General features: G+C 38.3%; 1 protein-coding gene across 4 annotated transcripts in view; it reads left to right on the forward strand.

Moving 5' to 3' along the window:
* The window catches only part of LOC131678818 (vascular endothelial growth factor receptor 1), a 170378-nt gene that overhangs the window by 134967 nt on the left and 22622 nt on the right, over positions 1-12789 (forward strand). For 3 of the 4 annotated variants that reach the window (XM_058959165.1, XM_058959169.1, XM_058959166.1), the window contains 4 exons: positions 670-827; positions 1284-1770; positions 1835-2010; positions 2230-2280. In XM_058959165.1, the coding sequence (XP_058815148.1) occupies positions 670-827; positions 1284-1770; positions 1835-2010; positions 2230-2280 (872 nt within the window). The remainder of the gene's footprint in view (positions 1-669; positions 828-1283; positions 1771-1834; positions 2011-2229; positions 2281-12789) is intronic. The other variant, XM_058959167.1, reaches the window with a different exon arrangement.

A 12789-nucleotide genomic window follows, 5' to 3' on the forward strand; every position in this document is an offset into this window, starting at 1 on the left:
GAGAAAGAGAAGGAACAAAATACATTTCATATGTTTATATATTCATCAAGTTACAAGCATAATGCAGTCAATCGGTTGAAATTGAACTATGTTGTATCCCAAAACATTGTGTATAGCATCTGGAAGAGAGGTATCAGATCATGGATTTAAACAAGGTAATCTACCTGGATTAGACTGCAGAACGACACAAATTTTCTGTTAGTATTGTAATGAAACATATTACGGAAACCGTTACCATCATTGAAACATTTTAAAATTTCATTATTTTGGTCGTACTACAAAGCCAACATAGCGTATCATTGTTTCGACATTGCATGAACATCTTATTTCAACCATATATACTTACTAAATTCATGTACCTATACTGTAAAATATGTGTTACTTTTATTTGCATGAACTTTCTGTTTTAGCATGTTTGTCTTGTTCTTCGCTTAATTTCTGTTCTTCTGTGTTTCCCGTCAAACTATTACTTATCCCATTTAATTTGCTGATTGTTAACGCCATTTGAAACAAAAAAAACTTTTTGAACAAAACCACGGAACTGCTAACATTCGTTTTTTATCCACTGCCACCCTTTGAATCAATTATGCTTCCGCCGTGGGTGTAATCGTAAACTGAATGGATAATCTCACCTACACTCGAAAAACCCCAACAACACAACAACGATAGCCGTTACGGAGTACATTCAGCGGCCCCGGATTGAGAGCCGAAGCGGGGAGTACATCAAACAGGGTGAAACCCTCAAGCTCGTCTGCTCGCTGGACGTGTCCGAGGGCGTCAAGTTCGATATGAGGTGGTTCCTGCCGAACAAACAGCTGGCGCAGAATGTGAGTAGGATGTTTTCTCCGTGGACCCTTGTGCATTGTTTTCATTCTTGTGATTATCTGAGATGTGCCTTCAGAGGAAATAAGTAAAGAATTTTAAATAGTTTTGGTACAACATCTCCCCTGGCGAGTTGGAACTATCAATTTTATATACTAATAAACCTAGTCAATGCATTAGTCTGGTCGTTAGTTGTTTATGCTCTATCCGTGCGTTTTTATTTTTAACTATTCTGCAATCATGCCGTTACATGCATTTAGGTGACTGCGTGAAGCTTTAAAGCTATTCCGCTGGTATTTCACAAAGACTTCCTGAGGGTTAAATAAAAAAATAATGCACATGTTGGACCGAGTGACCAGGCTATATTCGAATTAGTGAAAAGATTGTGCACTATCTCTATTCAAAATCAAAATCAAAACAGTCTAGAATTAATTTTATAATTCGCACATTATTCTTATCAGGACACCCGAACAACGATCAGTCGAATATCGGTAATGTCGCACCCGCAACGGCCACAATACACCATTGGAACATCCGAACTCACAATCGAACAGACCACCGCTAGCGACACCGGTTTCTACAAGTGTGAAGCTCAAGACCATCACAAACACGTGAACCATCGGGCGGCTCGAATCGTCATCGTGGAACAGGGCGCCGTATTCATAAATCTCACCGAAGACAATATGCTGGACTTGATTAACACCACCAGCCGGCGACCCATCAAAATCGTGATCAAGTACAGTGCCCACCCAAAGCCACTATTCCACTGGGTGAGAGACGACAGTGAGGAAGCGTTGGAGGCGGGGGATAAGTATGACATATCCGAAAACAATAAGCAAGTGACGCTTATTATCAAGCATCCTAATATTTACGACACCGGCGTTTATACGCTGCATGCAGTGAACGAAGGTACCAATGCCAGTTATAACATGAAGGTGTATGTTAGGGGTAAGAAGCTTGTTTTTACATTAGTAGGAATCTACACTCACTGATTTTTTTTTCAACATTTCAGAAAAACCTATCCTGAAGATGAACCCAATCTTCGCACGTCCGAAGGAAATGGTCACGTTCGTATGTACTGCAATCGGGTACCCCAAACCGAATATGCGTTTCGCTTTCATTCCATGTACTGGAGAACCATGGACCAACTGTTCTAAGCCCATCCAGTCAAAGAATATACGCGAATACGTAAGTATGCTTGTTGACATTCTGCCCGATTAGCTCTTCCCAATAGTGCAAATCATTAAGCCTCCTGCAAAAATATATATGTCTTTCGATCATAACCGCGGTTTATCTCTCTATATATTTTAACATCTAAATTATTTAACTAAATTGGCTTAACACTCTAAACCGCAACTATTGAAACCTTCGTTACGTGACATGAATTGATTCACTGTGTTTCCAAAGACCGCTCGATTAGTCGCTTGGGCAGAGCCGGACGAGGTGGTCATGCTGAGGGTAAGTTGTTCGAGAAAAATACCGCTGTTCGTGTGCTGGGCCCAGGGATCGAACGGAGTGGGGATGCAAACGGTTATATCTTATGCAATCGTTGTTGTTTAATATTCAAGACAAAATACATTTATAGAAGCAATTAGAAGAGCTACAAATATTCTGGTTCACAGCAAATGTTTCAAATGGAACTGAGTAAAGCTTGGTTCAAAGTAAATCTGGTCGCATTTAAACTCAGGATGCCATGAATTCTCACAAAATTCTCGACTCAATTCCGAGAGCTTTCCGAAAACAAATATAAATTTTCTTAATTTGTGAAGAACAAACATATTTCGCTTTTAATAGCTATACGCGTAGAATGCACAATTTTCAGTAAATCTTAATTTGCGTATGCATTCCAGTCCGTCTACTTATCGTCAAGTGCCTCACTGATTTACAATACTATTCACCGGACTAGACTAGTTTTTTTTTGAATAAACAACAAAAATATGAAAGCTATAACGTAGCAATTATGGTGAATCCGTTCGCCAAAGTTCAACCAAGCGCAATAGCAAACGCAACCGCAGCATCTAGAGCAGCCCAGGAAAGCTAAACCCATCCCGGGGACAACTTGACAGCTCCCATATATTAAATTCATAGGCAAATTTTGTGGTGATTTGGTGATGTCATGGCGGCTCGAATAGAGCGAAATTTGAAAAAGGTGCATCCCATTTACTATTTTCCATATTTAAAAAATAAACAATTTAACCATTTCTATCATCAAATTTATTTCGCTGTTCACATTAGAAACTGTCCTCATTCCGCCTTGCTTAAACAGAAACATAGATTGCATTTGGAATTTAAAAAATCCAAAAGAAAATAAATCGATTTTCGGAAATAGCCTATTTTGGCACCATTAGGGAGAGGGTCGCACTATTTTTTGAACAACTTTAAAAGAAGCCATATTATCTATAACCTTTCTCAGAATAAAGTATCAGTGTACTGTTTCTTAAACATCTATATAATGCTTATTTAGCAGAATTGCCTCAATTTTCAGCATAAATGAAAATAAATGTTCCATTCTGTGCATCTATTCCCACCTCAACGATCCAATTATCGCCTCATGGGTGTGCCAATTTCCACCTCATCGAAAAACAATCTAGTTGAAACGCAATGCCTCATATTCCATTTGCGTCGATTCTAACTAGGTATCCAGATCATGGACGCCAACACGTGATTTGTAAAACGAATCATTCTGCTTTTTTCAGCCGATCAAAACAAACGTAAACATCACGCACACGAAAGAAACTCATCAGCTGTTAGTAGAAGAGCGCCCAGAACTGCGCATGCAGGAAATAACCATGCGAAAGTTAACAACTGGAATATAAAATTTCACATCACACATTACTTCCTCCCGATCCAAATTGTATGTGCAGATGAAAATAAAATATCTGCAATCAACAATTAGTTGAATAGCTTGAAATAATTGATTACTTATACATGAAATTGCATTACAATATATTTTCAAGTTCATGTTTTGGGTTGGCCGCACTGGTGATTCTTTTCTGTACGATGGATGCAAAAAAGTTTGTTTTGATTGTGGTAGTGTATCAGCGAAACATGCCAATAATAGGAACCCCCGTATTTAGTTTTATCCTATTATAACACTAGGCCTATTCTAGTGTTTGACGAGTGATTTTAAAGTGAAATTATCGTAAAAAGGTTCTCCAACTAAAATAAAGGTATGTATCAGTGCAATGTTTAGTATATTTGTGCTGGAATAACGAGATATGAGGCGGTAAATGCTGGCTCGTAAGTGTTTATTTTGCTAAGCGCCGTTGCATCCAGTTTCGGTTCACTACGTGAGTGAGGCGGATTAGTAGATATTTCAATAAGGTGATTTTGTTTTAATTAAAAGTTGGATTTAGAGGATAGTTCTAAATACATATGTGCACAACAAATAAAGAATATAACTTGAGCTTATTTTTTCTCACCTGTTTTAGCCAAATCGATAGTGTCATTATCTCATATGCTTGGTTCGAAACCAAGGGGTACGAAATAGGGTCATAATAGGCTCTACTGCCATAATAGGCACATCACCCTACAAGATGACTTTCAAAATCAAGCCACTACCACTTATGTTGGAATTTCCGAAAATCTTCCGAAACTAATCAACATCTCCTAAGGCATGAAATCCTCCGGTAGAGCCGAGGAAAATACCAGCATAATTCTGAAGGGATCCATACCAAAACCATCGCAACATCTTCCGGACAGAATTATTGCAAAAGTCGAACAAAACTCTGGCCGAAGTCGAACAAAATTGTACATTCCTGGTAGCATTCTTGCTGAAACCGAGCACTACTGGTTTGCTGCGTTTTATTCAAAACCAATTTTGCTAAATGTGTAGAAAATCCTACATATATTGTTTATTCTCCCGATCAAAATACTAGAATTCTTGACGTTCTTAGTGAACTTGAAACAAGATGTCGCAGGTTCACGAATTGTTAAGCTTGGTGATTTACTTTCATTGGCCAAAATGTTTTTCATTTATATTTCATTTATAACACCAATGATTTACCGATTACAAACTTCACACAACAAGAAAATCAAAACATTTTTAGGAAGGAAGAGAGCCGGTTGCTAAAAACAACGACTTCCAGCTAAATTTATAATAAGATTTATGTAACTTTGCTGACGGTTTCCAATCAGGGATAAATTTATTCTCTAATAATAGTTTTCTTTATCCACATTTTGGAATACGCTTTTTTAAATGTTGTTCTAGCCGCATTGACGGCGTTCACAACACACGTAACGAAACACGCTTTTCTCTTGAAACTTTTTCGTGTCGTTGTTTGTGGTAGTCGTGCAGAGAAGGCATACTAGCGCCACCATCAAATCGGTGATACATATATGCAGGGATGTTATGCACCTCAGAGAAAATAAAGAGAAACAAACAAACGCTCTTTGCACTTTTCGTGCGAACCACCGCTCTTCTCTTTCACAATAATCCTCTTCACTCCGATGCGTGTTGCTCCCACACGTGTATTCTACTCCATGGCTGCACGCCACAAAGAGTAGAAATAAAGAGGCTCTTTAGTGTGTATCTTGGTCCCACGCGCACGTAAGTAGAGAAGGCAACCAAAAAACATTTTTAAAACGTTCTTCCGATCAAACTTTATCTGAATTGTAGTTTGATTCGCCTTCTTACCTGCTTTCCAGTGAGGGGAGGCACAAAAAAGAGGCTCTTCAAGGTGACTCTTTGAACGAAATTGTGCAGCTTTTGGTGCACAGATCTTACTCTTTCAAGTGTCTCTTTGTGCGGTCGTTCTGCACATCGCAGTGTTTTTGTGCTGCTCTATTTTCAATCGGTGTATTTCGCTCTTTGTGGCTCATTGTGTGAGCAAATAACAAGGCTGCATATATGAAACAAGCACTATCTGTCAAGTTGTCCCCGGGCTGGCTAAACCGAACACGAGCGGAGACGAACCAATAGGACGCCAAGGAAAACGCGCCGAAATCAAGCATAACATAAAAAGACCAGCAGTTTGAGTTGCCTGAAGTGATGAAGCCGAGTAAAAAAAAGTGGAGGTCCACGAGTTCGTGAAAAGCAACGACAATGTGCACGGACAGATCAGCGATCTAGTGATCAGCATCAAACCAGCCGTACCAGCCGTCGAATGCGAACAAATGGCGCTACTGGACAGATCCAAAATGCCGAAAAAGCGCGGAAGACCACGTAAGTAACTAAAGCAGAAGCCTGTGAGACGCTGAAGGGTGCCTGGAGAGGAAGAGAAACAGAAGAAGCCCAAGCCAGCGATACAACCGACAGATGGAAAGGGGGTGGCGAGATTCGACTGCGCCAAGAAAGGGAGACGCTTTAGTCGTCAATGCAAACGAAAGCGTGACGTACGATGCGATTCTCAAAAGGACCTGAGAGGGTCCCAAGCTGAAGGAGCTGAGAGAGAACGTAGTAAGAACCAGGTAATAAGAACGCACTCAGAAAGGTGAGATGCTGTTCGAGCTGAAGAAGAATCCATTGATGAAGGCTCGAGCTATCGGGAACTCGTGGCAGAAGCGGTGGGTGGAGAAGCGAACGCGAGAGTTTAAGTTCAGGAAACAGTGGTAGAGATAGCGGGAATCTGGATAAGATCACAACGGAAAACGAAGGGAGGAACGCGCTGATAGAGCAATGTAAACTGGAGAAAGCGCAGATGTATTTATGTATTTATGTATTTAACAATTTAAGTCCAACTGACACTGAGTCTTATAGCCGTAAGCTCAAACGCGTACTAACTATATTTAAACCGGACTAACTTTTAAACCGGCCTAAACTATTTGGTAAGCTTTAACCCAACGATGCTGTCATTTATATGGCTGCGTTCTGATCTGCGATACACGACAATGTTAAAAAACTACAAATTCATGTTAAAGAAAATGAATAAATTATACAACATGGAGAATTGTTTTTCACTCCGATATTTTCTTACAGTAAAATAGCTTTTCTTCGTCATATGTCTCGTTCCATAGCGTGTGAGAACAATTTTGTCAACATGTAACTGATATGTTTCTGAACTTAGAACTTTAACTTGGTGGATAGTTTATAGTTGGCCTATGATGTACATCATTTTGTAGTGACATAATATTTAATGCATAAAAGAAAATAAGTTTGAGGTGGTTGAACCATCATTTGGAACTGGTGCCATGATAGTTATTTTAAACTTTGATTAAAAAATTGGTTGAAATATTTCAATTTGAATTCAAAATGAACTGCGAATATCATTCTAATTGCACACGATACCTGTCGACACGGGGGGAGCATATTTATATTCCTTTCAAGCTAATTTTCACAAGTTTGGAATAAATATCAATTATAAATAAAGGTTAGATCACACTCTGCGAATTTAAATTGTACACGTTTTTTTCAGCGAAGCTTAAATAAAAAGTATACAAAGGTCAAACCAAAAATTAAACTTTGACAGAATGATTACAAGTGTTATATTTCATATTGTTGATTGCATATTTCTGTAATGCAGATTGGAACGATTCTATTTGCTAACAAAATTTCTACGATTTTATTAATTAACAGAAATGAAACTTTTGAGCATCCTAATAATGTATTTTTACGAACAAATATATTGGTCGCCGTTGCGTTCGCAATCAATTTTAAAATATTTTTATTTGGATGTTTTATGTGAGTTTATTCATATAGAAAAAATGCCTATATTTAAAATCTTTTATTTAATATTTGCTTAGGGTATTTATGGAGTTACTTTACAAGCAGTTAACATTCTGATTCAATTTGTGAACTGGTAGCGAAAATAAGAAAATTTATAAAATAGTGCATTTTACGATCTACTTCCGATTGTCATTTATTTATCCAATAAAAAAAAACTAATTTTTTTCGTTATTCACTTTCTTTGATGTGAGATACGACAGCAATATGGGCAATAATTAGTGATAACATGTTATTGATTTATATTAAGGAATAAAATGATCCCTCTTATTCTCACAGCGATATGTAAAAGAAAATAATCAAAACAATTCTTATTGCACTTTTGATTCTAATTCGCAAAAACAACTTTGATTTGAATATGTGATAATCGATTCGATTTATCAAAATGCTCTCCTGTAACTCTTCGATGAGCAATTGGAATCAAGCGTGTAGAGAGAAGGAAAGAACAGAGAAATCAAAAATACAGGTAAATATAGTTAGACGGTGCTTGTCTTTCTTACCTGTTCAAACTGGCCTATGTATTGCCATCTTTATTGCGAGCAAAGAGCATTGATCCAGAAGAAAGCCGAAGAGAGGATTGAAAATAACGAAGTATGCGCAAGAGGAGCATATCATATTTTTGTCTTTTTTCGGTAACATGATGCTGTCATTTGCATTACTGCGTTCTGATCGGCAATACGCAGCAATGTTAAAAACCGTACAATGAGGTTAATAGAAAATTCACTGTTTATCCCATTTAATAGTCTGATGTATTTATATTTTTAAAACAATTTTGGAATCCTCGTTTTAGCTTAAACAAAGTCTCAACTTTCACAAATTCTTTCATATCCTGTGCATTTCTGTTCTATCACTATGACTTTAAAACGACAATTTGTTCTACAGTGAAAATGCTAATCGTCCAAGATCTGATGGAAAATTATAAATAGTGAAACAATATAAGAAAGTTTCGATATTATTTAAATAACGATCAAAATGAGAATATTTGTAGCAGATTGTTTACCGTCATAGAGTTACTTAGGTTGTATGGTATGGCTTTATTTACAATTTTATTTAATCTTAGTTTGGATTCATTCGAAAGCAGTAAAAATATAAGAAAATATCCACTTGTTTATTGTGTTCTTTGTGAGAAGATATAAGTAGAAAAGGGTACACATTGTGTTTATATGTTTTCTTTTCCTCTAGTTAAACTAACTAAAAAATTGTGGATAATTTAATTAAACAGCTTCACTCGTTTTGATAGCCATAAGTAAACTAACAAACGAAAACAATTTTTATTTAATGCAGCTCTGCATCCAATTATAAAATTTCGTTCTACGGTTAGTTTCAAAATGATTCGACTTCTGCTAACTTGCAATATAACTTGCAATATAACTTCGGCATGGCATTTCAAATGAGCGTGCAGCACCTTATGGATAGGACGAAAAAGAATATAAAAAATGACATTTAAAACTCGATTATACCTGTTTTTCGTACGGGATAAAACTTGCTTACTTGCCCTCATATGGTTTGTGTGCAACATGGTCCATAATATTGCACATAAAGGTCGAAAAGTTGATTCAAATTATTGAGATGTATGCAAGAGGAATATGGCGCCCCTTTACACTGTTTTCATTTGGCTTCAGGATGCAGCCATTTCTGCGATGACAGGTACTAACGTCTTAGACCGGACTAAACTCAGGCCTAAAATCAAAGATAGTACCGTGCGGCGGTACCAACTAGCTGCAAGCTTACCGCTATTAATGAACTAATTTACAAATAATTAACCTAAGGTGGCAACAAACGGTTTCGAAACTGTGCAGAACTAATGACGAAGTTGAAGATGTCGGTAAAATCGTTGAAGTGACCGGCCATTGCTTGTATCGGGCGTAGTTAGTGTTGCCATTTCAGTCTGCAGCAGTGTTCGAGGACGAAGGACACGGGTAGGTGTGTAGAGGCTAATTTGTGATAGGAGATCGAGAACACCATATTCAGCAAGAAGAAGCTTAGATACGAAGGTAGCTCGCAACGCGATTTTCTAAAGTGTGCAGTAATAGTACACCCAGCCAAATCATACAGCGAAATTCATAAGAATTATCTTATGATGTATAGAAGAATAACAAAACTATATTTTCATAAGATGATTATGAAAAAATAAGACTTTATTGGGTATTGCATACGTTACTCGCTTGAGTTTCATACGAGCATCTTATGATTTACATAAACATAAGAGAAATATATAATATTGTCTTATGAAAAATCGAAGATGCGTTATGGAAAATTAAATCATAGCAAACCGATTTGACGAAATAAATGCTGCTTCATAAGATAGTCTTATGATTTACATACGTCCTGCTTGTGGCTAAAAATATACGAAATACTTATGAAGTTCACTGTATTTTTGGCTGAGTGTAGTAATCGACAACGGTCTTCGTATGGTGGCAACGCATATCTTATGAACGGCTTCAATTCTTTGACTCCAAGTTGCATGGTAGTGGCACCAGAGGACGTTTGCGAATTCCAACTGTGAGCGCACCAGTGAACAATATAACGCTTTGAAGCACAAAGGATCCCGGAATTCGTTAGATATTTGGTCGGTATTAAGTCAGACCGGACTAAGTCGCAAAACACCAAAAAATGAGATAATGATAGCGCTGGATAAAAAATTTCTTCAGCTACTTTCGACTTTTGCCAAATATGGAATATGTAACAATAACCAAGAATTATAGCAAAAATAAATTTATAATTATAACGTAAAGGATGCTTCGATTCAAACTTTAAACTCGTTTTTCTCGAAATCAATATATTGTCTCTTAGTCCGGTCTGACTTAACACCGACCATTTTGAACATAAAACCTAGTAGACGATTTGCTTTGTCAATGATCGCTGAGAAGTGATGAGTGTACGTTAGCCTAGGATGGCGCTATATGCTACGACGAGCATATCTGGGCGGCGGTCAACAGACGTAATGACTAATATGCTCTCTGAGCTGCAGAGGAAGAGGGCGAAGGGACTGCCACCGCTGACTTAAAAGCCGGGTTCGGGAAAAATTCCACCGCAAGAAAACTCCAGACTCCAGACCAGTTCAGTAGCACATGACGGGTTCGGGTCATCGGAGCACCAGCGAACCGGACGCTAGGCTCCACCGGAATCCCCGACCTCGACACCCAGCTGGGTAGCTCGTGAGTAGGCTAGATCCACCGCCGGGGACTAGTTCGAGCAGATCGCGTCAAACAGTGGGTCGTAAAAAAGCCAGTGAACCGGAAACCACGCTCCACCCGGAATCACTCGGCACCTACTGGTCCATCGCCGGGGATTAGATCGAGTAGATCGATACGAAGCGGGGAGTTAAATGGCTCACGAAAACAAACATCGCTTTTGGGATCCACCGCCGAGAAATTCACAGTAGCGTAGATTCTAATTGGCTTACGAAATAAACACCGGTATCGAGAGAAATTCCGCCGCCGAAGAACTCTCAGTCGGAGTAGGGTGAGTTCACCGCGGAGAATTTTCAGCAAAACTTTTACCCGATTTTTTTTAATATTTGCGCTAACTGATTAGAAATATGCACACCAATTTTGTAACTTATTCCGCATAATGTACAATTAGTGCAAATAATGGATTTAACCCATTTACTTTCTCTGTTGCGTATACAGCTATCACCAAGCCTTTTAGTTTGAAATGAATTTTTCAAACATAAAAAAAGCATTGCGGTAGCTGTCACTCATAATATATAGGGGGACCCGGGGCTATAAAGACAGTGGGGGTAATTGGTACCCCCTCGAAAATAGCAAGACTTTCTGACTATCGTACATATTCGTGGAACCGCCATTCTGAAACATCAATTTTGAGAGCTGAATTTGATTCTTTGTTCTTTTTAGAAAGAGATACAACGTGTTTCATTTTTTTGCCATTCTCAAAACAAAAATCATTATAATGGTAAAACCGCGATTAAAGCAATAAATAAGTGAAAAAATTAAAAGTGTTTTAGAAAGGTTGAGGCTTCCATTTAATGAAATGATTTTTGTTTGGGTGAAAACACGGATATTTTCGAGACGCTCATAACTTCTGTGCGAAATGAGCGTACGGGGCTATTCGGATCCCCTACTCCGTCAACCACCGTTCAGCGGCTTGCGGCTGCGTACACCATTGTACACGCCACTACAAAGAAAATACATGGGCCGCCAATCGACAGCTGTGACTTACCAGATTAAAGTTTTGTAAAGCAATTTTTTTATTTTTTTTGCTTCTTGAGGAGGATCTCTTATAAATATTTCAAAGATGAACATAATTCCGATGTTAAAAAAATTAAAGAAATGACTGTCTGAATTGCCCCGTAGGGAGGTCCGAATTACCCCTACATTGTAAAATGATGGAAAAACGTAAAGGTTTGCAAATCGTCGCCTAGCGCTGTCATTGAGTGGTGCAAATGAATCTTTTATGGCACCAAAATGTAGCTGAGGTTTCAAACTAACAATTAGGACCATTGACCGGTAAATTTTTTCACATCTGTCCACCTAAAAGGGCGATTTTCTTAAGTAAGTCCGAATAGCCCCGGGTTCCCCTACGTTTTTAAGAAATAGTGTTGCGTGTACGTAATAGAGGAAGGAAATGGCTTAATGAAAGCAATAATTATCTGCACTATAATTGGTCCAAACCAATTAACCAATAGCCAAAGCCGTCAATATGGGGCATGTGGCACGTGAGAGACTCAATCAAATATGTGAAGTTACAAATAGAGGTGCCGTATGTCCGTTTGAATCATTCGTCGCTCGCCTGCCAAACGAGCGACACCATGACTGTAACGTCCAGACGGTGCAATAAGCGGTAAAACACTGTCGAGTTTGCACTTGCGTCTTTGCTGTGAAGGGTAAACTGGTCTAATACGCCCCCCTTAAGCAGAAATAGCTATATTTCAACGTTGGGCACTATGATCTCCACTGCAACTAACCTAATTTATTGCTATATTAATAGAAAATAGTTCTTTGATTTTTTGATAAAAGCAGGCAAATAAAAACATTATTACACATTTTTCAAAGATGCTCAAATTCCAGTTTCTTCGCTCACCCAGTTTCAATACAATATGCCCCACAACAAAAGGATAGTATGTCCCACAGCAATCGGTAAATATGCTCCACAACAATAGGGTTACATGCCCTAATCGAATTATTGAAATTTTTATCAGAGGGGTATATTCGGCTTTGCCGTCAATAAACAATATCGAACACTACTTTTCTTTTATAATGTACCGACGTTTCGACCGTTGGTTTCGGCCTTCTTCAGTGGAAATCTGTAATTTTGGATGATCACTGGATGTTAATTGAGTGACT

Source organism: Topomyia yanbarensis, chromosome 2 (genome assembly GCF_030247195.1).
Source record: "Topomyia yanbarensis strain Yona2022 chromosome 2, ASM3024719v1, whole genome shotgun sequence".
NCBI classification, from domain to species: Eukaryota; Metazoa; Arthropoda; class Insecta; order Diptera; family Culicidae; genus Topomyia; species Topomyia yanbarensis.